The 22,555-nt window shown below is 53.7% G+C and overlaps 1 protein-coding gene across 1 annotated transcript in view; it reads right to left on the minus strand.

Moving 5' to 3' along the window:
• LOC121474019 (translation initiation factor IF-2-like) overlaps window positions 1-22,555 on the minus strand; it is a 177,716-nt gene that overhangs the window by 30,212 nt on the left and 124,949 nt on the right. The window contains exon 3 of the mRNA XM_041726848.1: window positions 11,483-11,557. Within this exon, the coding sequence (XP_041582782.1) occupies window positions 11,483-11,557 (75 nt within the window). The remainder of the gene's footprint in view (window positions 1-11,482; window positions 11,558-22,555) is intronic.

Genomic DNA, 22,555 nt, shown 5'->3' on the forward strand with positions numbered 1-22,555 from the left:
CCTCAATTCTCTCGGACCCACGGGACTAAGAGCCATACCCACTCCATCGTCGGGTCGTCGTGAGGACTGAGTCAAACACCAAAGGCTCAGCAAGGATATCTGCCATGATCATCGCATCCATCTCTGTCTGTACTAAAAAACACAGGAACCCACATGGAAGAAAGGAAGGACAATGAGCCACTGCCTGGTTATTTCCCCGGTATAGACCATACCTAAGAGGTGTACAGAAACTCCAGACCCATCGGTCGTGACTTTTTAATTTCTTTTGTGATCAATCACGTTGCCCGTAGCATTTAGATTAATAGTTACCTGGACTCCTTCCATGCTCTGTCCCTAAAACACGGTGGGAAGGTGCACCCCCTTATAGGAGCAGGTGACAGGGGCTCCTCCTTAAGACGCCCCCACTGCGGACGAGGCATCGGGACCCTGGCTTTGGCTGCTGTTCAACCTGGGAGCGCACGGACGTCCTCCGCCCCCGGCTCCTGGGTCCTGCCCTTAGCTTCTTTCCTCCTTCCGACCTGTGTCCAGTCCTCCTTGAACTTCTGGGCCACCTGCTCCGTCCCCCTCTCACTGCAGACATGACAGCCTGAAGAGCTGGCTCAGGCCACCCTGATGGGAAAGGGGGCCTCCAGGACCTCCATCCAGTCTGCCCAGCTTGGGCCCAGCACCGCCTGGACGGCGGGTGGCAAGGATGCCAAGGGGACAGGGCAGGGGGGACGCGGGGCCTCGGCACCCGCCCGGCACGACAGGGCCAGGCTGTTACCCAAGGCTGCAGCTGGGCTCTCGGAGGCCGAGGGAGGTCAGGCAGCAAGTTCACAGGACAGGCCACCCACACGGCACATCAGGGCCGCCGGACTGTCCCCTAGGGCCAGTGCGGCTCCGGCCTTTGGCCCTGACTCGGAACACTCCACCATATGGCCTCCCTCGGGGAGGATGAGAGGAGGAAAAGAATAAACCAGGGGCAAGAAGGAGCCGCACCTCCCTCTGGGCGCCAGCGACCCTTCCTGGCCTAGGGGGAGGGGAGGCTGGCCCGGTCCCCAGCAGCAAGCAGGCGGGGGTCACTACATAACACGGACAACCCCGCCAGGCCAGCAGCGTGCCCACGAGGAGACGGGGTCTTCCTCTGTCTGCAGCCCCCAGACAGGCTCCCAGGGCTGGATCTGAACTTCAAACAGCCTGAACCTTGGGTTACTTCACACTTTTCTAATTAAAGACCCAAACTGGATTTTCATGTTTGCAGAGACAGCTTTGACCAAAAGTGTAGGCAGCGGAGCAAAACAGGAAGAGAACTATCTCTCTTGTTCTCTCTCCCTCGCCTCTGAAAGTACAGGGGCGGCGGAGGGGGGGATTGCAAAGGGGGGTGGGGGACAAACAAAATCTTGGCAGCCTGAGCCCCTAGGTCCCCTGGAGCCCGCCTGTGTTCCGCTGAAAGCTTTTCTCTTTACTTTGGTCCCCACGGACACCCGTTGGTTGGTCACCGGTCAGGGGCAGGGGTGGGGGTGGAGGGGAGCTGGGTGAGGCTCCGGGAAAAGGGAAGAAAGGGGGGAAGCACGGATTCCCTGGCAGGGCTGCGGAGGAGAGAGCCCGAGTGCCTCATCTGGGCGGAAGGCAGCCTTCCCAGGCTCCTCGGCATGCTGGGACTTGCTGGAAACCGGAGCCCCGGCTGGCAGAAAGAGGGTGGACAGTGGAACCAGAATTCAAAGGGGCAGCCGGAGGAGGGGCGGGGGGCCCACGGGGGAAGAGGGGGAGGTTTCAGTGAATCATATAAATTAGAGACAGAAAGGATGTCAGGCCACCTTCACTTCCTTCCTCCCCTAATGGGAATTATCTCATTAGCCCCGAGCCTCCCAGAGGCCGACTCTAAACGATTCCTGTAATGGGGAGTTCAGTACCCCCCCCCCCCGCCCCGGCCTCCCTACGGGATCTGACTCCTAGGAGGCCAAAGAAGGGCCTTAAAGCCATAGTAGCAAATACCATGCCACTCAATGGACACGATACTGGCTTCTCCAGGCGCTTCACAGTACATTAGGGCCACCCTCCCACCCCGTGTTTCCACTGGCAGGAATTTACTGTGAGGAACAACAGTCATGGACATGGGGATAGGCTCATTGAACGACACCCCACTCCCAAGAATGAGAGTCACGTTCTAATCCCTGGAAGGTGTACATGTCACCTTATGTAGGGACTTGGCAGGTGGGATTAAGGCAAGGGTCCTGGAACGGGGAGAGGATCCTGGATTATCCAGATGGGCCCTGAATGCCATCACAGAGGTCCTCATCAGGGGGAGGCGGACGGAGGCCTGAGCGCAGAGAAGAACGGACGTGAACACAGAGGTAGAGAGTGGTGCGATGTGGCCACAAGCCAAGGAATGTGGCAGCGTCCAGAGGCCTGGAATGACTCTCCCCTGGAGCCTCCAGAAGGAACCGGCCCTGCCCACAACTTGGTTTTAGTCCCATGAGACCCATTTCAGACTTCTGGCTGCCAGGATTGTAAGAGAGTACATTTGTGGTGGTGATGTTTTTTGGTTTGTTTTTTGTTGGTTTTTTTTAGACAGAGAGTGAGCAAGGAGTGCTGGGTGGCTCAGTGGTTGAATGCCTTTGGCTCAGGTCGTGATCTTGGGGTCCTGGGATCGAGTCCCGCATCTGGGCTTCCCACAGGGAGCCTGCTTCTCCCTCTGCCTGTGTGTCTGCCTCTCTCTCTCTCTCTGTGTGTCTCTCATGAATAAATAAATTTTTAAAATCATAAAAAAGAGAGAGAATGTGAGTATGTGTGTGCCAGCGGGACAGTGCAAGGATGGTGTGGAGGGAGGGGTAAAGGGGGAAGGAGAAAGAGAGAATTTTAAACAGGGTCTACACCCAGCACATGAGCCCAACAAGGAGCCTGAATGACCCTGAGATCATGACCTGAGCCAAAATCAAGAGTCAGATGCTTAACTGACTGAGGCCCCCCAGGCGCCTTACATTCGTGTTGTTTTAAACCGCCAAGCTGGTGGTGACTTGTTACAGCAGCCCCCAGAAACTAGGATGGATATGAATCAAGTTCTTGCTACCAGGATGGTCTTCAGAGCCTTTTGCAGCAAAAGAGAAAAAAATGTGGGAAACATTAAAGAACTAACTGTTTAAAAATAACTATGCCATGGGTCCTACAATGAAATACGATACAACCATAAAAGCACCAAAATATTATTTTTTAAAAATAAAGAATGGATACATAATTGAGTATGGATCCCAAATATTTTCTCTGCCTTTCATAAACTTTTCCAACGGTAAGCACCTCATAACTACCTCTGTCATCACATAAGTCACGATTTGACAGACTTGAGTCTGAGCATCCAGGGGCGGTACTTTCCCGGCAGAAGGGCTCTGCTCCACGCACACCTCAGCCTGGCACCAGGGCCCTAGGCCCACAGACTAACAGGCCTGCAGACCCCGCTCCCTAACCTACGAAGCAGTCCTGTCTCCTTACAGGCAGTCTGGTCCCCTAGACCCCTCACTTCGAGCCTGTCCCCATAACCCGCCACAGAGCACGTTCACGTCTGCCTCATACTCTTACGTCGAGGCTGCCATAACAAATGACCACAACCTGGTGGCAAAAAAGGAAGACGCTTCTCATAGTTCAGGAGGACAGAAGTCCAAAATCAGGGTGTGGGCAGGGGTGGTGCCTTCCAGAGGCTGAGATGGGGAACCTGTTCCAGGCGTGTCTCCCGGCTGCTGTTGGCCTCTAGCCACCCTTGGCCTGTGGACACTCCTTCGATTTCTGTTCCCCTCTGGAGATCCCCAACCTCTCTGTGTCTCTGTTGCCCCTCTCTCCTCTCAGGACTTGTCATCGGGTGCTTCACTCATCACATCTGCAGAGACCCTATTTGCAAACACGGTCACATCTGAGGTTCTGGGGGACGCTCTTCGATGCACTGCTGATGGCCTGCAGCTCTCTCCTCTCTCTCCTCCAGCCTTCTTTACTCAGAGTCACAGCAGCTCCACAAGGCCTTCTTGGATTCTTCCCCGTTCCAGCCGTTAATCCCTTCTGGAAGGACCCGGAGGCAGATGGAGTCTCCTGAAATGACTAGGGCAGGTGGCCTCAGGAGAAACGACATTCTCCATGAGTGTCCCGGCAGAGAATAACCGTCCGGAAAGACTCAGAGGAGATCCTGGTCCAGACAGGAGATGGAATTCGATGGCCAGGGAGAGGCTGGCTTTACGAGAGCAAGGACTGTACCCAATCCACTTAGCACAGCGCTGGCCAAGGCGAAAGCACTCACCAGATGTGTACCACCCCACCAGAGAGGTCCCCTCAAGTCTCAAGGTGCCTCCTTTCAACGGATATGTGGGATATTTTGGAACAAAACAAAGATATGACAGTTTGTATATTCAACGACTGTTGAGCGCCTCCTGGTAAACCGCGCCACGAGATACAATCTGACGTTCCTCTGGGCATCTCCATTTGTGGCAAGACAGTGACAAACTACATGGCTGGAGACACCTAAATCAGCACCCCGATGATTGTGTGGATCGAGAAAGAGACTCAGCATCACCAGTGTCCATATGGGTAGGTGGCGGGTTCCTCAGGAAAGCCCAATAGATAAGGCGCTTGCTTCTTCTCAGCCCACTGAGGAAGGCAGAGGAGGCGCAGAAGGCAGTGGAGCACTCTCCCCCGCAGCAACCAAGGGCAGGCTGTCTGTTCCTGCTGCAGCCCAGACAAAGCACACCTACCAGGCGGTGATTTATCAGCCGTGGGAGGCCCAAGAAGATCTTAAGCCACAGGTGGGTGCCTGTAAAGCCACCCTCCCAGGGGGAGCGCAGACCTCAGGACCCGCTTTGCTGCTAATCACCATAAGCACTACGGTGCCGCGCCCTCGATCTGGGTGGCCCTTTGCCACTCCCGAAGCCTTGCCACGTTGCTCGGTGAGCTCAGCTGGCCTCACACAGACCCTGTCAAGTAAGCAGGACCTAAGTGTTGTTCTTATTCCCACTTTGCAGATGGGGAAACCGCTTGAGCATTCGATGACTTTCCCGGGGGCCACCCAGGGAGTATGTGTCCCAGGCAATAGCTCAGTGCTCCTTCCATCTCCATCGCCCGTAGGGCAGCCCCTCTGCTGCCCACAGGTATTTTAGGGCTTCACAGGGGAAACAACAAATATCGGGGAATGGCTCTTCCCTCTGGCTGCTGGGCTTCGTTTTCGGGGACACTAGAGAGCATGGCTTCCTAATATTCCCATCTCTTCCTGTTCAGTCTTCCTCCTCCTGCTTGACAGCTGGCAGTGGAAGGGCAGGGGCTGGCAGGGACCGGCACGGCTTGTGTCTAGCCTGAGCCTCTCCCAAGAGCAGTGAGGCATGCCTTTTGGGATCCGGAAGGAGGAGCTTTTGTGTATTTGTGTACATGTGTATTTTTTCAGGCCTAGAGAATGAGAAAGGAAAAGCAGAGCTGACCTGAATGCCTACCTCAGCTCTTGAGCTTCGGCTTTGCCAACCTGCCCCACCGAGGTCCTCAAAGCCGGCCCTCTGTTCCACCTAGCTATCTCAAGCAGCCTCACAAAGTGGTTTTGGGTGACTTCAGAGCAGAACAGAGCAAGGACACTACCCTGTTCTGGGGCCTCAGGTCAATAGGGCAGGAGCTAATGACCCTCAGGTCAGGCCTCCAGGGGAGGAGGCAGGGTTCCTTTGCTGGGGCCTCTGGAATGATTAGCCCACACCACCCCAGAGGCCTTCACTGCAGAGCTGATTGAGGCCCAGGAACCAGAAACGTGCAGGTGACACCTGCAGGGCAGGGCAGGGCAGGCCGGGCCAGCCCCATCCACATCCCACACCTCCTGGAAGGGCCAGGTTCAGGCTGGCTCCTTGGACCTCACCTTCTAGCCAAGGCTTCTCCTTACCAAACCATTTCCCAGTTCCCTTCCTTGTCTTGGGTGGAGTTTGTGTCATCCTCAAAGCACCTTGGGAGACACGGTACACTCAGGAGCTCCGTGGGCTCCTCTGCCTTTCGGTTCAGGCTGGAGAGGAGCCCCGAGGAGGTGAGTGGACGGTGTGCAGGCTGTGGAAAGCCCAGCTGCCTCCAGCAATCCAGGCCGGCGTCTGGTTCCCATGACACTCTTACTGGCAGCGTTAATAACTAACCACGTCCCAGACAGGTGCTGGCGGCCTGGCCTTAGGAGTTCTTGTTCAGGGCTGACAGTGAGTCACTTCCCTTTTATAGCTTTGCTAGCAGACTGAGTCACCCGGAGGCCGAGCCTTCCGTACAAGTTCTCACACCTGGGCCAAGTAACATTCGTGCCCATACCTCCGACCGCCTCATCTCCAGTCAGCGGGGCCCTGCGAAGCTGACCCTCGTGGCCTAGGCCAAACAGTGTCCCCGTGACCCTGCCTCTGGCCCCCGCCCCTCCCCGCCCACTCCCTCAACAGGGACAGCGATCCCGGGCCCAAGGAGTGCCTGACAGGTGGTCCCCTAGGCCTGGTGCTGGGTTAGGCCCCGTTGCCTTTGACCTTTACCCTAAAGACCACTCTCATACCTTCCTACCCCTTCCTCCGCTTGCAAACAAAGAAGACCGGACGTGGAAAGTCCTAGACGATGAGACAAAACTGTGAAGCCACGTTAGCTCCATCGCTCCGGGGAAGGACAGAGGCTGTGGGGTGGTAAACTGAGTCCCATGACCGTCCACCTGCTCTCTACGCGCTGTGTCAAGACGGGACACGGGCCTGGCCTGGCAGGACCGGCTTCCTCTGTGCTCTGGAGACACATATTAGATCAACCTCACCTGGGGGAACAAACCTTCAGGGAGCCCTCCGTTTCCCCACTCTCTTGTATGGTATTTTCCTACAAAAAAAATGTTTTTAATTCAAAATAGAGAAGGAGGGGGGCAGCCCCCGTGGCTCAGCGGTTTAGCGCCACCTTCAGCTTGGGGTGTGATCCTGGAGACCCCGGATCGAGTCCCACGTCGGGTTCCTTGCATGGAGCCTGCTTCACTCTCTCTCTCTCTCTCTGTCTGCCACGAATAAATAAATAAAATCTTTAAAAAAAATAGAGAAGGAGGGAAAAACATATGGAAAAATTAAAAAGAAAAAAAAAAACAGGAGGCAAAAAAAAAAAAAAAAGCAACCAAAAACCTCACTGAAATAGTTTGGGGATTTACTTTTTTTTTTTTTAAATCCTCAGAAAGTCCCTCTTGCTACCTGGTTTCTAAAACAGACGATACACACAGATGCCATTAGGTTGGACAGCGCCGGGCGTCTCACCGCCGGGGGCTCCCGGCAGGTGTGAGAGTGACAGGTTGGGAAGATGACACTATTTCTATCCTCAGAAGATGGGAGCGGAGCGGGGGAAAGGCCCGGGTGTGGCGGGAAACCTGACACCCCGCCAGCCCGCGCTGGCCTTTTGGGTGAACTCTGCTTGTCTCGCTGGGGATGGGGCGTCGGGGCGCCCCTTGGGGGACAGGCGGGCGGGTGCGTGCCCCCCACCTCTCAGGTCGCAGAGTGCAACTCGTCCACGTGGCTCAGGGGGCACAGCTGCGGCCCCCCGAGCTCCACGGAGCCCCCCGGACTTTCCAGACCACACTTTGCGATGGGCTTTGGTGCAGCCTCGCAGGGCGCAGGGGGCTTTCTGGGCTCTACACGTCTCGCACACCATGTCCAGGACGCGGCCGGCCACGCTGCGGTCACAGCACCGAGGGGACAGATGCCAGAGCAGAGAGAGGCTTCACCCCCAACTCCCTCCCCCCGCCCCCAGGGCTGGCCCAGGAGCCCGGGTGAGTCATCAGGCCCGGGCAGTGACCACGATGTCCCAGGGTGATGTGGGAGGCCCGGGGACAGAGCCCGCTGCACAGACGCTAGCCTCGGTGACTCACATTTGGGCCCCGAGGGGAAGTTCCATCTGTGAGTCCTCTGGATGGCTCTTGTCCCCTGGGTGAGGTCATCCTTGCTGCCGCTCACCACCCGGACTTGCTTCTTGCTCCCAGAGCCCCGGCTCCTCGCTGTCACTTATGGTTACGGTTGACATCCCCGGGTCAGCCACCCTCTGCCTGTCTGCCGCACACATGGGACGGACGGAGCTGGGGACAGACGGAGCTGGGGACAGAGCACATCCTCCCGGGGGGGGGGGAGGGGGGTGTCAGGCTTTCTCATCTATAGGGGAAAAAAAAGTTCTTCCTCCCGATGATCTCACACAGGAGCCTCTGGGGCCTAAAGGCAGTGGCCGTGACAGTCCCGTAAAAGGAAGGACCCCGAGTCAACGCCGCACTGGTACCGCTTATGACGACGCTGCGGGGACCCAGCCGCCGGACCACCACCCTGCTCCGTGTCCCCGGGCCATCGGTCTGCAAGTAGACACAGACACGGGTAGGAAAGTGTCCCCAGCAGAGTCGACTGGAAATGTGCTCCGGTTTGGGACAAAGATGCAGGTAAAGACATCACCCGGCTCGTTGCCTTTTCCTTCCTCCAAGTGCGTACGACAGGGCATGTGCACATTTCTAAGGCTTTATTGGGTAGAAGGAGGTCTGGGCTTCGATCCTTGGCTAGTTCTTCCACCCCAGGCACCGGTGACAGAAGAGTCTCCCGAGACAGGGGCGAGGTGTGAAGTTTTCAGGGCACTTAAAATCACAGGGCGCTCGCTACCAAGCACCAAGCACCAAGACCGGGTCCTCAGGGACGCGTGCTAAGAAAGACACGCGGTTTTAGGGTGAGCGCTGGAGCACCCTGAGCCCGTCCCACCTGGAGGGTCACTGTGACCGCAGGACGGGAAGGACAAACGGCGAATGAGGACTTTCCCCTGCAACTGTGGAGTTCCCTATAGTCAGAGGGAGGAGGAAGATGATGGGAAGGCTGCAGGGCAGCAGGAGGAGCCCCCCCAGAGGGCTGAGGGGAGACCACGAGCGAGGGCCTTGAGCCAGGAGCCTCCTGGGGGTCCCTGAGGGCAGCCTGCTCCCCGCCACGGCCCTGCCTACAACCGGAACAGCAAAACCAGGGCATCTGGTCTCCCTCCCGCATCGTTCTCTCCGCTCATTCGCTCCCGCTTGCTCCTTCTTCACTCCTCTTCCTTGCTGCTGACCCCACAGAGGGCCCATCTGATGCCTGGTGGCTCCGCAGGCAGGAGGGGGGGACTGGGGACAGACCGTTGTGGGAAGCCACGGCCCCGGTGCAAGACGCTATCCCAAATTAGGCGATCAGAGCCCCTGAGAAATGTCCTGGAAGCTTCTCAGCTCGTCCTCCCCCCCCCCCCCCCCCGTAAATGTCATTCCGTTGTCACACACACGGGGTTGAGCGGGACAGAACAGGCACTTCCATGTACCCCAGCTGCCCTGCTCCTCTCGGTTTCTATGCCAGCTGCCCGTAAGTGTGACCACAGCACACTCGTCTCAAGACCTGCTGTGGCTCCCAGGTACCCTGGGTGGGAAAGCTCTCCCCGGGCCGAGCCGAGCCTCACCCCGGCCCCACCGGAGCTCCCGCCCTCAGTCTAACATCACTGTCCCCTCCGCAGGGAACGTGCTCACGGGCTGCCCCTTCAAGCCTGCGCTCAGACGTCACCTCCTCGGTGAGGCGCCTGCCCTCTTCAACACTGCAAGCTGCCCTCCCCTCCCCGCCCTGCGCTCGGCCTGCCTTTCCTGCCCACATTCCCGCGGTTTTGCACAATGCTATCACCTGCTTACGTACTAGATAATTAACCTATTTACCATGTTGCCATTTATCACCTACCCTCCCTGCACCAGCAGGCCGGTTCCACGGTGGCAGGATGGGCTTCTCTGCCTGGAACCGTCCTGGCGCATAGTGGGGACCCAATAACAGGCCGTTCCCAAGGGCACAGGGGGGCCGTGTATCTTAGGGAATGAACAGCCATTTAGGCTGAGGTCACCTGGGGATGGAGAGGGGAGGGAGGGCTGAGGTGGAAGGTGCTGTGCTCACAAAGGCAGTGCCCACAACTGGCCTGGAAATTCCCCTGGAGCCACACGGTCACACCCTGGCCCCAACTCACAGCTCTCCAGTCACCCAAGCACCCCCAGCAGCTACAGAACACCTGATTCCTCCCCAGACCCACCCTCCCGCCCTTGGTCCACACCGTCATCTGGACAGAAAACACGCAGGGAGAGAGGGCCGATGTGGAAGAAACACCCAACTAACAGAAGACGAGCCCCACTCCACCCCCCACTGCTGTCAAGGCACCAGTGCGGGGAGGCGAAGGTGAGCTGATGTTCTAGCTGAAGGAGCAACCAGTGCCCTGGGCCCCTGTGGTCCTGGGGTTTTGAGGAGGGAAGCACACAGATGGAGACGTGGTGGGGAGTCGGGGGCGAGCACGGAGGCAGGGTGTGGAGATATTCCAAGTCTGGGGGTGGGATACAAAGCAGGGAAGTCTGGCTGTAAGGATCCAAATTTGGGTGGGAATAATTAGATTAAGGGTCCGGTGAGATCCAGTTGCTGGGATAACCAACAGGGAACCATGACAGGGCTGCTTTCCGGCTTTGTTTTTTGGTTTTTTTTTTTTGTTTTTTTGTTTTGGTTTGTTTTTTAGATCAATAAGTGGCACGATGAAACCTGGGTGTGAGAAAGACATTCAGAGAAGACACAGGTAAGATAACTTCGGGAAAGAAAGGCTGGAAATCCAAAGGTTGGAGACCCTGATGAGGACCCCCAGCTTGTGTCAAGATCAACAGGGTGGCTGCGAGAAGCAGGGGTGGGGGGGGGGGAGGATCAGATCCAAAAATCGCAATTGCCAGGGTTTAGTGTTCTAGGGGACGGAGGCATTAACACCTCTACTTGATCCATGTGGAGTAAGACACACAAGGAAGGGAAGACACAGGGCACCTGTCATGGCCTAGGCTTGTATTGGTATTAGCCGTATTATCTCATTTAACTCGTGACCTCCCATGAGGACAAGGCATCAACACCAGCATCTTCTAGGCGAGGAAACGGAGGCTTAATAATTCACCCAAGATCCTATCCAGGGCTGGTGAGGTAAAAACAAAAAAACAAGCACTGACATTTAACTGTGGGCTTAATCCACTCCGTATCCTCTCATCTCATGCCACAGCACGGCGGGGATGGCTCCTTCATTGTCCCCATTTCACAGAAGGAAAAACTGAGGGCTAGGGAAGTGCAGGTCTGCAGCCTAGGGAAGGAGGCCGTGAGAGAAGGCGACCCAGGGCGAGGAAGCATTCCTCTGCTTTCTCATCTGTAGCTGGGGCATGTGTGACATGCTCACCTGCTGGCGTGGCGAGAGGTGAGAGTGAGTTCACCCAGGTAGAAGCTGTGGGAACACAGTCCGCCTGGAATTAATTGCAATGACTGTTAGCATTTATTAACCTGTGTCTCCGGACCTTCTCTGACAGCTGACAGCAAGGCTCCTGCCTGCCAATCACCCCTCTGGGCTGGCACGCGGGTGCAGGTGCACTAGGGATGCCTGGGAAAAGGAGGTTTGCCGCCGTCGAAAGGAAGAAAAAGCCCCAGAGCGAGCTGAGGAGCAGGGGTGTGGCTCCGCTCTGCTTACCACCCCGCCACCCGCTCACCTTTCTTTTTTTCTTGTCCTTCTTTCTTGGTTCGGGGAGCACATCCCCAGGCCAGCCTCAAGCCTCCGATTTCACCTGGAAAAAGAAGGGAGAGTGACATCAGGAAATGGGAGAGTAAAACTTCCCCTCAAATCCAGAGGGAGATGTCTCCGAGTGCCTGACAGCCCCCCAAGGACAATCATAATTGTTGATTCTTTAACATAGAATAAAACTACCTTCATTCTGAACGAAGCAAAAATCCATCCCTTATGTACGTCACAGACATAGCAAACTAGAAGCGTATTGTCAAAGAAATACAGGTTATCATCCCAATGGACTAGACCTACAATAAAATGAAGTGAATATCACATTGGATCGTGATTTTTTTTTTTTTTGCAAGTTAAAACTTAAATTTATGGTGGATTTTGGCTACAAAAAATAATAATCTATTGCCACGGTGCTGAGTTGTTCTGTTTTTTTTTTTTTTTGGTTTTTTTTTGGGGGGGATGCCCTTTACTCAAAGACTCCTATGACGCTATTTCTGCATTTTTTTATGTTCTGACCTTGTGGCATGTCTGAATTCCTGACATGGGATAGCACACTCTGGGCCCGGCCCCCACCGTTATTAGCTACAGTTTCATTTATTTCTTTATGAGTTTCCCAGAGAGTGAGGCTATTGCGTGCCATCCGTCCAATTCCCGAGCAAATGTGCGCAGTTACCAACATAGTCCCTGCTGCTGCTGGTGCTGCTGCTAAAATAGATATTTAATCTTTAAATCCGACCTCTGTCCAGCCTGATTCAGACACCAGGAAGAGTAGTATTTCAAAAGGTGTTTAAGATAATAGCCCCATTCGAAGCTTCCCCATCATTAAGCTCATGGCAAACGAAAACAGAGAGAAGAAAGAAAAAAAGGGGAAAGATAATACCATCAGATTTGAAACAGAAAACTTGTAACCTTCACTCACAAGGGAGAGGATTGTTTGGGTGGCGTTTTGTTCTTTCGCTGGATGCGCACATACATCATCTCGGCGCTTGGATCGCTCCCGTGGCTTCTAGAGTTTACGGAGGACAGGGTCCAGGCTGGTACTCTGTGGCCAAGCCCATCAACCGATGCCTACCACCAGATCAGCATCCTCTGAGCCCCAGCCCCCCGTCCCCTCATCCTGAGGACACACATCTGTTGGGCCAGCTTTATTTTACCACGTCCACAAACTGATCCCAAGACCAAGCTCAAATGCAACGTAGGGCCAGGAACTCAACAATTTTAGCTCCCATGAACCGTGCAACACTTGAGACCTAACTAGATGCCTCGCTCATGCTGGAAAACTCATCAAAAAGAAGCAAGCCAAAGCACAACATACCCTCCAACAAGTCGGGCAGCAGGATGGATTCCCGCTCCTGTTATTGCTTTATGTAAAGCCGCCCCCCATGCCCCACCCACGTTCAGTTTGTTAGGTGGAGCACGTCCGGTAACCCCGTGCAAGCTGAGGCCTACGTGAGTGGAAATGATTCCAGACCGACCCTTCCAGGAGGAGATAGGAAATTTAATACAAGTAAACCTAAACCCACCCCGCTCCCAAGACATTCCAATCCAACCAATGCAGTAACAGACCTTGGGGAGTATGAGACTTAAACCCTATGGTTTAAGGGGACGAGATCCGAAACGGAGCAAGGATTCTCACAGTCTAGGTGCCCAGACCAAGCTACCTACTGAAATCACTGTCCCCCTACCCCTGGGCAGCTGGAAAACCATACTGAAGCCTGGGTCCCACTCCTAGCAATTCTGATTTGCATAAACTCAGGTCTGGGTTAAAACAAATTTTTTTTCAAATCCCCCCGCTCCCCATCCCCGGTAAGTCTAATATGCATCAAAATTTAAGGATCATCTGGAGATTCTTTTAAAATCCAAATTCAGTGGCAGCCTGAGATTCTGTATTTCTAATAAGCTCCTGGGCCAGCCCAATGCTGGTGGTCCACAGAACACACTCTGAGTAGCCAGGTCTTAGCAGGGATGCCCTCAAATACCCGCCTTATGTCCCCTTCCCCAGAAACCTCAGGCCAACTGACCCCGCCCCACACACCTCCCCTCCCCATTGCCTCTCCAGTAGGGGACCTGCCCAGCTGACTCTGGATGCCAGATGGTCAGAGACATCACTCACATCCCAAGAGACAGCTGCCTCCCTCAATCCACTTCTGGGCCATCCAGCCCCCAGCCTGAAACATACTCTAAGAAACGGTATGTTTCTGCTCTGTTCCTTAACACGAGCGGGGCTCCTTCCCCTTTGCTTTTTGTGTCCACATGTCCATCCAGGGCAGGCAAGCTGCAGGCCTCCGAGATAGCCGGGGGACCACGGATGCAGCCTCTCCCTGCCCACGGCATGCTGACTCAACATCTGCCATGCAGGGCCCTGTCGTGGCCGCACACCCACCTCCCCGCTGCCCTTCCGTCCTCGGTGTGGACCACAGCAGGCCGAAGAGTGGATGGCACTCCCTCGGAAGCAGGCCAATGGCAGCATGCCACGCCTGGCACCAAACCTCTGAGGGAGGCCAGATCTTGCAACGGGCTACCCACAGCCTGCTCCCAAAGGTTCCTCCCTTCCATCTGTACCTCCCACACCAACTAGGTCCTTCCAGATGTCTCCACGGACGCCTTGAACCAAACACCACCTAGTGGCTCCTGGCCCAACCACCTCCAGCCAAGATGGAAGGGGCTGGTGCTCCCGGATACCTTCAACTGGGGATCATAAGGCCCAGCAGGTGAGGCCACAAGAAGACATCAGGCTGGAACACGTCCAGTGCCACACCAACCCACCCACTGCCTCTCCAGCAAGTGCACCACCTACGCTGTCACTCATGCAGGCAACAGAAGGTCATGCATCGCAGCAGGGGGTATGATCGGCCAGGGTTGGCCAGGGTAGGGCAGGAAATATAGGTGAGCTCAAATGTGGGCTTTTAACACTTTATAAGTCTTTGGCCAAAGGAAGGGTTGCAGTTTGGGAGAATTCTTGGACCTTCTGAATGAGTCCCGTGTTGTGGGGACGGGGTGGGGGATGACTTCCATCAAGCAGGTCAAGTAGCTGTCAGGAGGCCCACCCGCTGGGTCCCTTTTCCAGGAACGCACCCAAGGCTGACACCCACAGAAGGCAGTGCCCAGGACCCCGATCCAGAAAACACATTCTAATTTCTTATGAAATTAGAAGAAATAAAAGGAGTATAATGTTAATGCCTACATAACAACGAATCCAGCCTTTGTTGTTCATCCTTACACCACTGCCATCACGAATCGCCATTTTTCAGCTTTTGTTTTGGTTTTGGTTTTAATGTTGGAAGGGGCTCGTGAAGGCAAAAGTGCCTAAGGTCACCGCATCTAACCCAGGTCGGAGTTAGACTTCCTTCCAACCTCCAAACTCGCCACCCTTTACGCGGACCCCCTTTGTCGAATGCCCTTGGCGATGCTCAATGCCACTGCTCTTTCCCGGAGACCCGCGCCCCAGCCCAAAGGCCTTGCCCCCAAGCCCCTCCCAGCTCTGTCCCGAGGACTCTGTCCTTAGTCGGTCTGTTCCATGCAGGTGCGCCGGGCCTGCTCCTGACCAGGCCGGCACTCCAGCAGCTCCCACCCCCGCTGTGTGGAAGCAGTTCAGCCTGGCAGGTAGAGCAGGACCTCTGAAGTCCAAACACACACACTCAGCCCCCTGCAGCATAAACACCGAGCATACATCACACCCAGCCCTATAAAAGATAATTACACAATCTGATCTGGCAAATTAGGCCCATAGAACCGTCTAATTCGTACAATGAATTCAAGGGTTGTATCGTCAGGAAAAATTAACCTGGATCTTTATTGGGATTTGCCCCCAGGTCAGGATTAGGGTTTATTTATCTTATTTAATTTTCTTGCTGAGGAAGGGCGGAAAGGCGTTCTCTGCTGCCCACCCCGACTCCTCCCCGCCCCATCCCGCTTTGGCTCTCAGACAAGCGAGCTGCCCAGTGGTCTCTCCCACAAATGAACTCACTCCGGCTAAAATCAAATAAGACACCAACTAGAAGAAGTAGATGGATGGATGGATGGATGGATGGATGGATAGATAGGCAGGCAGTTAATTTCTCACAAAAGAGAAGTTGGGACATCCCAAACCCAAATCAAGGGCTTTATTAGTTGGCACAACTCAGTACAAGTAAACAAAAGAACTGACATGCCCAGATGGCAATTTACCTCCTAATTATTCTGGCCCAACTGTGAAATGTGTACTTGGAGAACGCTCAGATATGCACATTTCCCTAAATACACACACACACTCACTCTCTCTCTCCATCTTCCTCCCACCTCTCCTCCAAGGAGTCTCTTCAGATGAGATGCCTATTAACAGGAGTTGGTGCCCATCTCCTTAGCTCATAAACAGCTAGATCACCAAAGCTGTTACTGGAATGTCAGGACAAGTTGACACCAAGTGAGGATTATCCTTCATCTAACCAAAATAAGCACTGGTGGCTGGGCAGCGGGCTTTTCGCTCCCTCTCTTCCCTCGTGTACCTGTCTGGGGGTTTCCCCTAGGGGAAAAATGCCCTATCCAGACTCCTAAGTCAGCCCCACAAGCAATAAAAGCAGCTCTGGTCAGTACAGGCATATTTAGAGCTCACACCTTCACGGTTACTGCAAGGTCAGGTCTGTCTGAGAAATGAGACGGCGATGAGTACGCAGGCTGAGAGGCACTTCACGGCAGCGTGATCTGCCCAGGAGGTTGTTTCAATGTGCCTATTCCTCCTTTCTTTTCATCTTCTTCTTATTTTTTTTTAAGATTGTATTTATTTAATCATGAGAGACACAGAGAGAGAGGCAGAGACACAGGCAAAGGGAGAAGCAGGCTCCCTGTGGGGAGTCTGATGAGGGACTCGATCCCAGGACTCCAGGATCACCACCGGAGCCAAAGGTAGATGCTCAACCACTGAGCCACTCGGGCGCCCCTGACCTGGCTTTTCCAGGCTTACATGTGGAGCCTATGGTCCTTTTGCTCTTTGATCAAAGTGGCATGGGGAAGTACGGTATATGGACAACCCCAAAAATATATATACAGGTGAGTGTGTGTGTGCACGCGTAGCCATGTATATATGTGTGTGTACACTCCAGGACAAAATGACTTTATGGGAAAACAAACCAGTTCTAAACAGCAGCCTTTGACTTCAAACAGCACAAATGTCGCTTTCTTGCAACGAATCCATCAGGGTTCCAGGTGACCCCAGTTAGGAGTAGAGGGAAGGGGCCCCGGAATGTGCAAATTGATCGTCAGCTGGCTTACAGTCTTTGTAAAGACTTCTAGCTGAGTCTCAGATTCTGGTTTCCAAAAGGTTGAAGGTTGTTAAAGGTTAAACATCCATTGGGGGCCGACTCTATTAAGGAGACTTGGAAGAAGGGCGGAAACGGCAAAGCGTCCCTCCTCCTGAACAGTGACTATGCTGACCCAGGCTTCATCCTGCAGAAGTGCCCATCCCGGGTGTGGGCAGTGAGCACAGAGGATGGATGAGAGGATGTCAAGTAGCGAGCAAAGGGCTGCGGATGGACGAGAGAGTCTGGGTCACATGCTTACAGGTCCTGGGGTCAGGGAGTCTAAGACTAAAATTCTAGTTTGCCGCAACATCAACTCCCTGTGCCATCCTGGACCCCTTCCTGGGTGTCCACTTTCTCATCAGCAAAATGGGAGCAGCAATCGTGACCATTTTGTGTCGCTAGAAAGCCTTCCACATCTGATAGCCATGATCGTTCCTGTTCTTTTTTTTTTTTTAAGATTTTATTTTTTTAAATAAAAAATAAATCTTTTTTTAAAGATTTATAAGATTTTTAAGATTTTATTTTTTAAATAAAAAATAAATGGTTTTTAAAAATATTTTATTTATTTATTTTTTTATTTGACAAAAAGAAAGAGAGCGAGCACAAGCAGGGGAAGAGGGAGAAGCAGGCTCCCCACTGAGCAGGGAGCCCAACGCGGGGCTCGATCCCAGGACCCAGGGATCACGACCTGAGCCGAAGGCAGACGCTTACCGATTGAGCCACCCCGGCGCCCCTCATTCCTATTATTTCTAGGTGAGGTTATAAACTAGGATTATGCTTGTCTGTGTTTCACACATTGGTTAACTGGTGGTAAATTAAACCACGCGTTCAACTGCATGGCATATTTCCTGGTCAGTGGTAAGTAACTGTGTTAACTGCTAGTTGTGCAAAAATAAATGGATTACAGGATTGCATAGTTTACAAAAATGAACTTGGAAGGAGTCAGCAAAAGGTTAACCATTGTCATTTCTGTGTCGTGAGTTTATGGGCAATTTGTTTTATTTCTACATGTCTAACGTGAAAAGGCATTGTTCGGTGAGGGGAAAAAGAAATCCCCCTTGGTATTATTAAAAAAAAATACAAATGAAACGGACATTCATCATCTTAAGTGAGAAGTAAAACTATAAATGCAATTTAGAAACCAGTCAAAATACAAGTTGCAGGATTGCTTGTGAAATCAGAAATAGATATTGCAGGCTTGCCCCAAAGTCGGGGTTCGAGGTGAGATCTCGCAGGGGTGCGCTGGGGGGGCCTCCTGTGTGATCCGCAGCCCCGGGGTGAGTTGCATCCAGGTGGCAAGTGCAGGTGATTTCGGAGGCCGCCGCCGTGGACGTCACTGACGGGAGAGCAGCGCTTTGCACGGAAGCGTACAGTCACTACAGGCTTGAACTGTACACTTGACCACGAATCCTAGCCCAGCTGACACGCCGCAGGCCAGACGGTTCACAGACCTGCTCCGTGGCATTGTCCAAATACCTGTGCCATTACAGACAGAGGGCTCTGATGACACCAGCCGTTTTGGTTCAGGACCTGCGGCCCCGTGCACTTCCTGGAGCCTGTTACATAACCCCTGGCTGGAAACAGAGGCCAAGCTCCATGGAGACAGCCGAGGCCACGCCAGCACTCAGGGGCCTGCTGCTCCGTGACAGCATGGAATGGGGAGAGTGGATCCGAGCCTGAGAACCAGGATCCTCATGGGCCTCGTTCGGGTGCCCAGGCTCAGGAGCTCCCTCCTCCCCTCCTCCTCCTCCTGGGTCCCGTTAACCTCAGGTCTAGAACGTCCTCATGACATAAGGAAAAGTCACTTGTTGAGTGTTTACTGTGTCCCAGCCCTTTATGTGTGTTCCCGGACTTCATTCCTTCACCTTGTGCGACATCTCACCCTGTTATTACCCCTCCGTGCGCTAAAAAGCTCCACGCTCTTTTGGTGCCTCAGGGCCTTTGCACTCACTGTTTCCTCAGCCTGGAACACTTTAACTTCCAGGGCCTCGCCTCAGACTGCGCCCTTCTTAGGGAGGCTGTCCATGATGACCCTGTGACACAGGCCACCCAAGCAGTACACGCCACTGTGCTCTTCACAGCACTTAACCTCATCTGAAATGATTGCATGTGTTTATTTATTTTCAGCTTGTGTCTCTGTGCTCAGAGAGCGTATCTGGTTCTCCACCGTATGATCGGCATCCATGGTAGGATGCGGCCCTCTTTCGGTTAAATAAACGAGTGAACATTAGCATCCCTGTGCGGAAGATGAGATCACTGACGTACGGAAGGATTTAAAACTAGCTCAAGGTCCCAAGGCTAGTAAATAGTTGAGTCCACATTTGTACCAAGCTCCTCTGGCTCTAGGGGTAAAGCTGCCTGCCTTCTGCTGCTGCTGTAAACCCCCTACCCGGGCCTCCTGCCTTTCAGCTTGCCTGATCTGGCCCCTTCTGTCTCCCTCTCCCAGGTTATGATTCTGAAATATCGATCACGTCTGCCAAACTCTGCTCAGCAGCCGTCAGCGGCTCCCTACTGCCTTCTCCGCACAGACCAAACCCACCCAGCTGAAATCAGAGGCCACCTACGCTCCATCCTCCTCCTCTCTCCCCGGCCTTGTTTGTAGGACTTCCCTACTGTTACCTAATCTTTGCTCCCCACACCTGCAAGGCCTCCTTCGCTCTGCCTCTCCCTAACACCTTCCCTTTAGGCCCAGCCCAGGTACCACCTCCTCCGAGAAGCCACCTGACTTTCCAGCCCTCACTAGTGGCTGGCACTTGAGCCATGATATTACTGCCCACCTCCCCCCAACACACAGACACACACATGTGCACCAAACACGACAACAGAGGGGAGAGGTTGAGATCTTCAATTCCTCTAGGATGGGCAATGTGCCTCCTGTGTTTGGATCCCAAGAGCCCAGGAAAGTGCACGAAACCCTAATGAGAGGAGCTCTGCTGCCACGAGCCACCCTCCAGCCCACGGTGCTCCAGGGGTAGGTAGCTGGCCGTGACAATAGCAAAGCTCTCTCCTGACTGCCAAGCCAGAGCAGCTATAGCTGCTGCTCTTGGAGGCTCCTGACTCCTCAGGTCTTTCTCAAAAAACAACCCACCTCCACCTGGAGCTACTAACATTGGTGCTACTCTGACCACTCTCCTGGGTCTTGCCTTCTGTAACAGGAGCCTACAGACAGAGCCCAACCCAGTGTGCTTGAAAGAAGGAAAGAAGAGGAAAAAAAAAAAAAAGAAAAAGAAAAGGAAAGGAAAGGAAAAGGGGAGGGGAGGGGAAGGGAAGGGAAAGGAAAGGGAAGGGAAGGAAAAAAGAAAAAGGAAAAGGAAAGAAAAGAAAAGAGAAAAGAGAAAAGAAAAAAGAAAAAAGAAAAAAAAAGAAAAAAAAAGAAAAAAGAAAAAAAAAAAAAAAGAAAAAAGAAAAGAAAAGAAAAGAAAAGAGAAAAGAAAAGTTTACAAGCCCATGAGGTTTTTCTCTTTTGAAACCACATGTTTGCCCCCCGGGGGCCACCTTCTGCAAAAGGTGTCAGTACCCCCTCCCGAGCCTGAGCACCAAGGTGGAGCATCCCTCGCCAGCAGGGCTCACACGTCCCCGTGGCTAAGTGCCTGCCAAGGGCTGACCCGCAGAGGTGTGCGGCCCCCGGGCCCTCACCCTCCCGCCAAGCCTTGGCCTCCATTTGCGTCGGTTTCACCGTGTTTAATGGAAAATAAAATGCTCAACTCAAAAACACTTTTCCAATGATATTTTAAGGGAAAATGAGATCACAGAAAATCAGGGAGGTAAGTTTAAATGGTGTAACCCCCAAGCCACATTTTTTTTTTCAAAGAATCCCCTGAGAGGCTTGTTCAGCAGATTTGGGGTGGGGGTTCCTACCTAGGGGAGACCCTAGAGGCCACCTGGGCAGCAGCAACGCTCATGGTGCCCTGAAAGGCCACGATACGACCTGAACCCACGTCACCCTCATGGCAAACAGCCTCCTCCCCTCTGAGGCCCAAGTGGACTCCCAGGTCCCTTAGGTTTGCGAAAGCTGCCGACGGCCCCCTTGCCAGCCGGGTCAACACTGAGCCTCTGCCAGAGATACCAAATGTTTCCTAAACCCACCCCGAGCCCAGCTCACTGAGCTATGAATAGTTATTAACATTAACTCGGGGCATTAATTAAAAAACGTTCAGCCAGGCAAATTCTCATACTTTTAAAAAGTCATTTGGGTAATCGCCTTTCCATGCCACAAACTTTCCAAACGACTGACAGGTTGACATTTCATAATGTTGTTTGTTTTAATCAAGAAGAGGGAAAGAGCCGGTGCGGTTCCCCAGTTCAGTTTTCAGGTGCCTTGATTTATTGATTGGCAAATCCCGCCCCCCCCCACTTAATAGCTGTACAGGGTGGCTGGGGGAGAAAGAGGCTCCCACCTCCCTGGGCTGGTGTCTGGGCTGGTGAAGAGGGAAGTGCCCCCGGGCATTGCCACGGCTTCTTCCATCCTCCTCCCCTCTCCCAACACCCGGCGACCGGCTTCCCCTGGGCCAAACTGTGGGACCTCCCAAAGTCTGCACCCAGCTGCGTACCACCCCATCCATGTGCCCCCTCTCTACTGGAGGAGGGGTACTTCCTATACAAATATCCATTGGTGGGGGGTGGGGGGGCGCCTATTTCAGCAAACTTAGGAGTCAGGGGGCAGTGGGGACCAGGCTCTTAAACCCTCAAACTTCTTTCTCAAGACAGCAGAACCCAGAACCAGGTTGGACCACATGACTTTGAGCCCCACCTCCACCGTTTACTAAGTCTTGGGCACCTCTGTGCCTTAGGTTCTCATCCGTCAGCGACTGGTGTAATAAGTGTAACACCCACCTATAAGGTTGTGTGGAAGGTTATATAAGTATTAGTAGAGCGGGGCGCCTGGGTGGCTCAGTAGGTTAAGCGCCCGCCTCTTGGTTTTAGTTTGGGTCCTGATCTCAGGGTCATGGGATCGAGCCCTGCATCAGGCTCTGCGCTCACCGGGGAGGGGGGACGGGGGGGGGGGGAGTCTGCTTGAGATTCTCTCTCCCCCCACCCCCCCATCCCTTCCCGACTTGAGCTCGCTCTGTCTCTACAATAAACACATCTTTAAAAACAAAATTGATAGGTAAAGCACTTACAGCAGCATTTGGGTAAATGCTCTATGTTTAAAAGCCTATCAGAAAGGGAGACAGAACATGAAAGACTCCTAACTCTGGGAAACGAAGTAGGGGTGGTGGAAGGGGAGGTGGGCGGGGGGTGGGGGTGACTGGGTGGCGGGCACTGAGGGGGGCACTTGACGGGATGAGCACTGGGTGTTATTCTGTATGTTGACAAATTGAACACCAATAAAAAATAAATTTATTAAAAAATAATAATAATAAAAAATAAAAGCCTTCCCTCCTCCCGAACACACGCGGGTAAGGGCCCCAGCATTTCTGCGACAACAGAGTTGAGGTTGCCCTGGCTGACAGGAGCACCGAGGGCTGGGCTCGCCCATTCCCCCACCCCACACACCCCAGTTTCCTGTTTCTGGGGGGACCACCGAGGCCCCTCCAGGGCCCAGCAAGCTCCCAGGCACCAAGTGTGACAGCCGCTGCTCCTTCTGGGAACGGGAGGCACTCCACTTTCCGTCTGACACCGTAAGCCTGCCCACGCTAGAGTCTCTTATGGAAAGACAAATAAGCTTTCCCGGGAGTCTGTCCGGAGCACTGCAGGCTCCCTCTTCGGGCGCCCCCATGTCCAAGGGCAGGAAGGCGACACATGGCCAAGCTGGGGCGAGAGGCATGAGG

Source organism: Vulpes lagopus, chromosome 12, assembly GCF_018345385.1.
Source record: "Vulpes lagopus strain Blue_001 chromosome 12, ASM1834538v1, whole genome shotgun sequence".
Lineage (NCBI taxonomy): Eukaryota > Metazoa > Chordata > Mammalia > Carnivora > Canidae > Vulpes > Vulpes lagopus.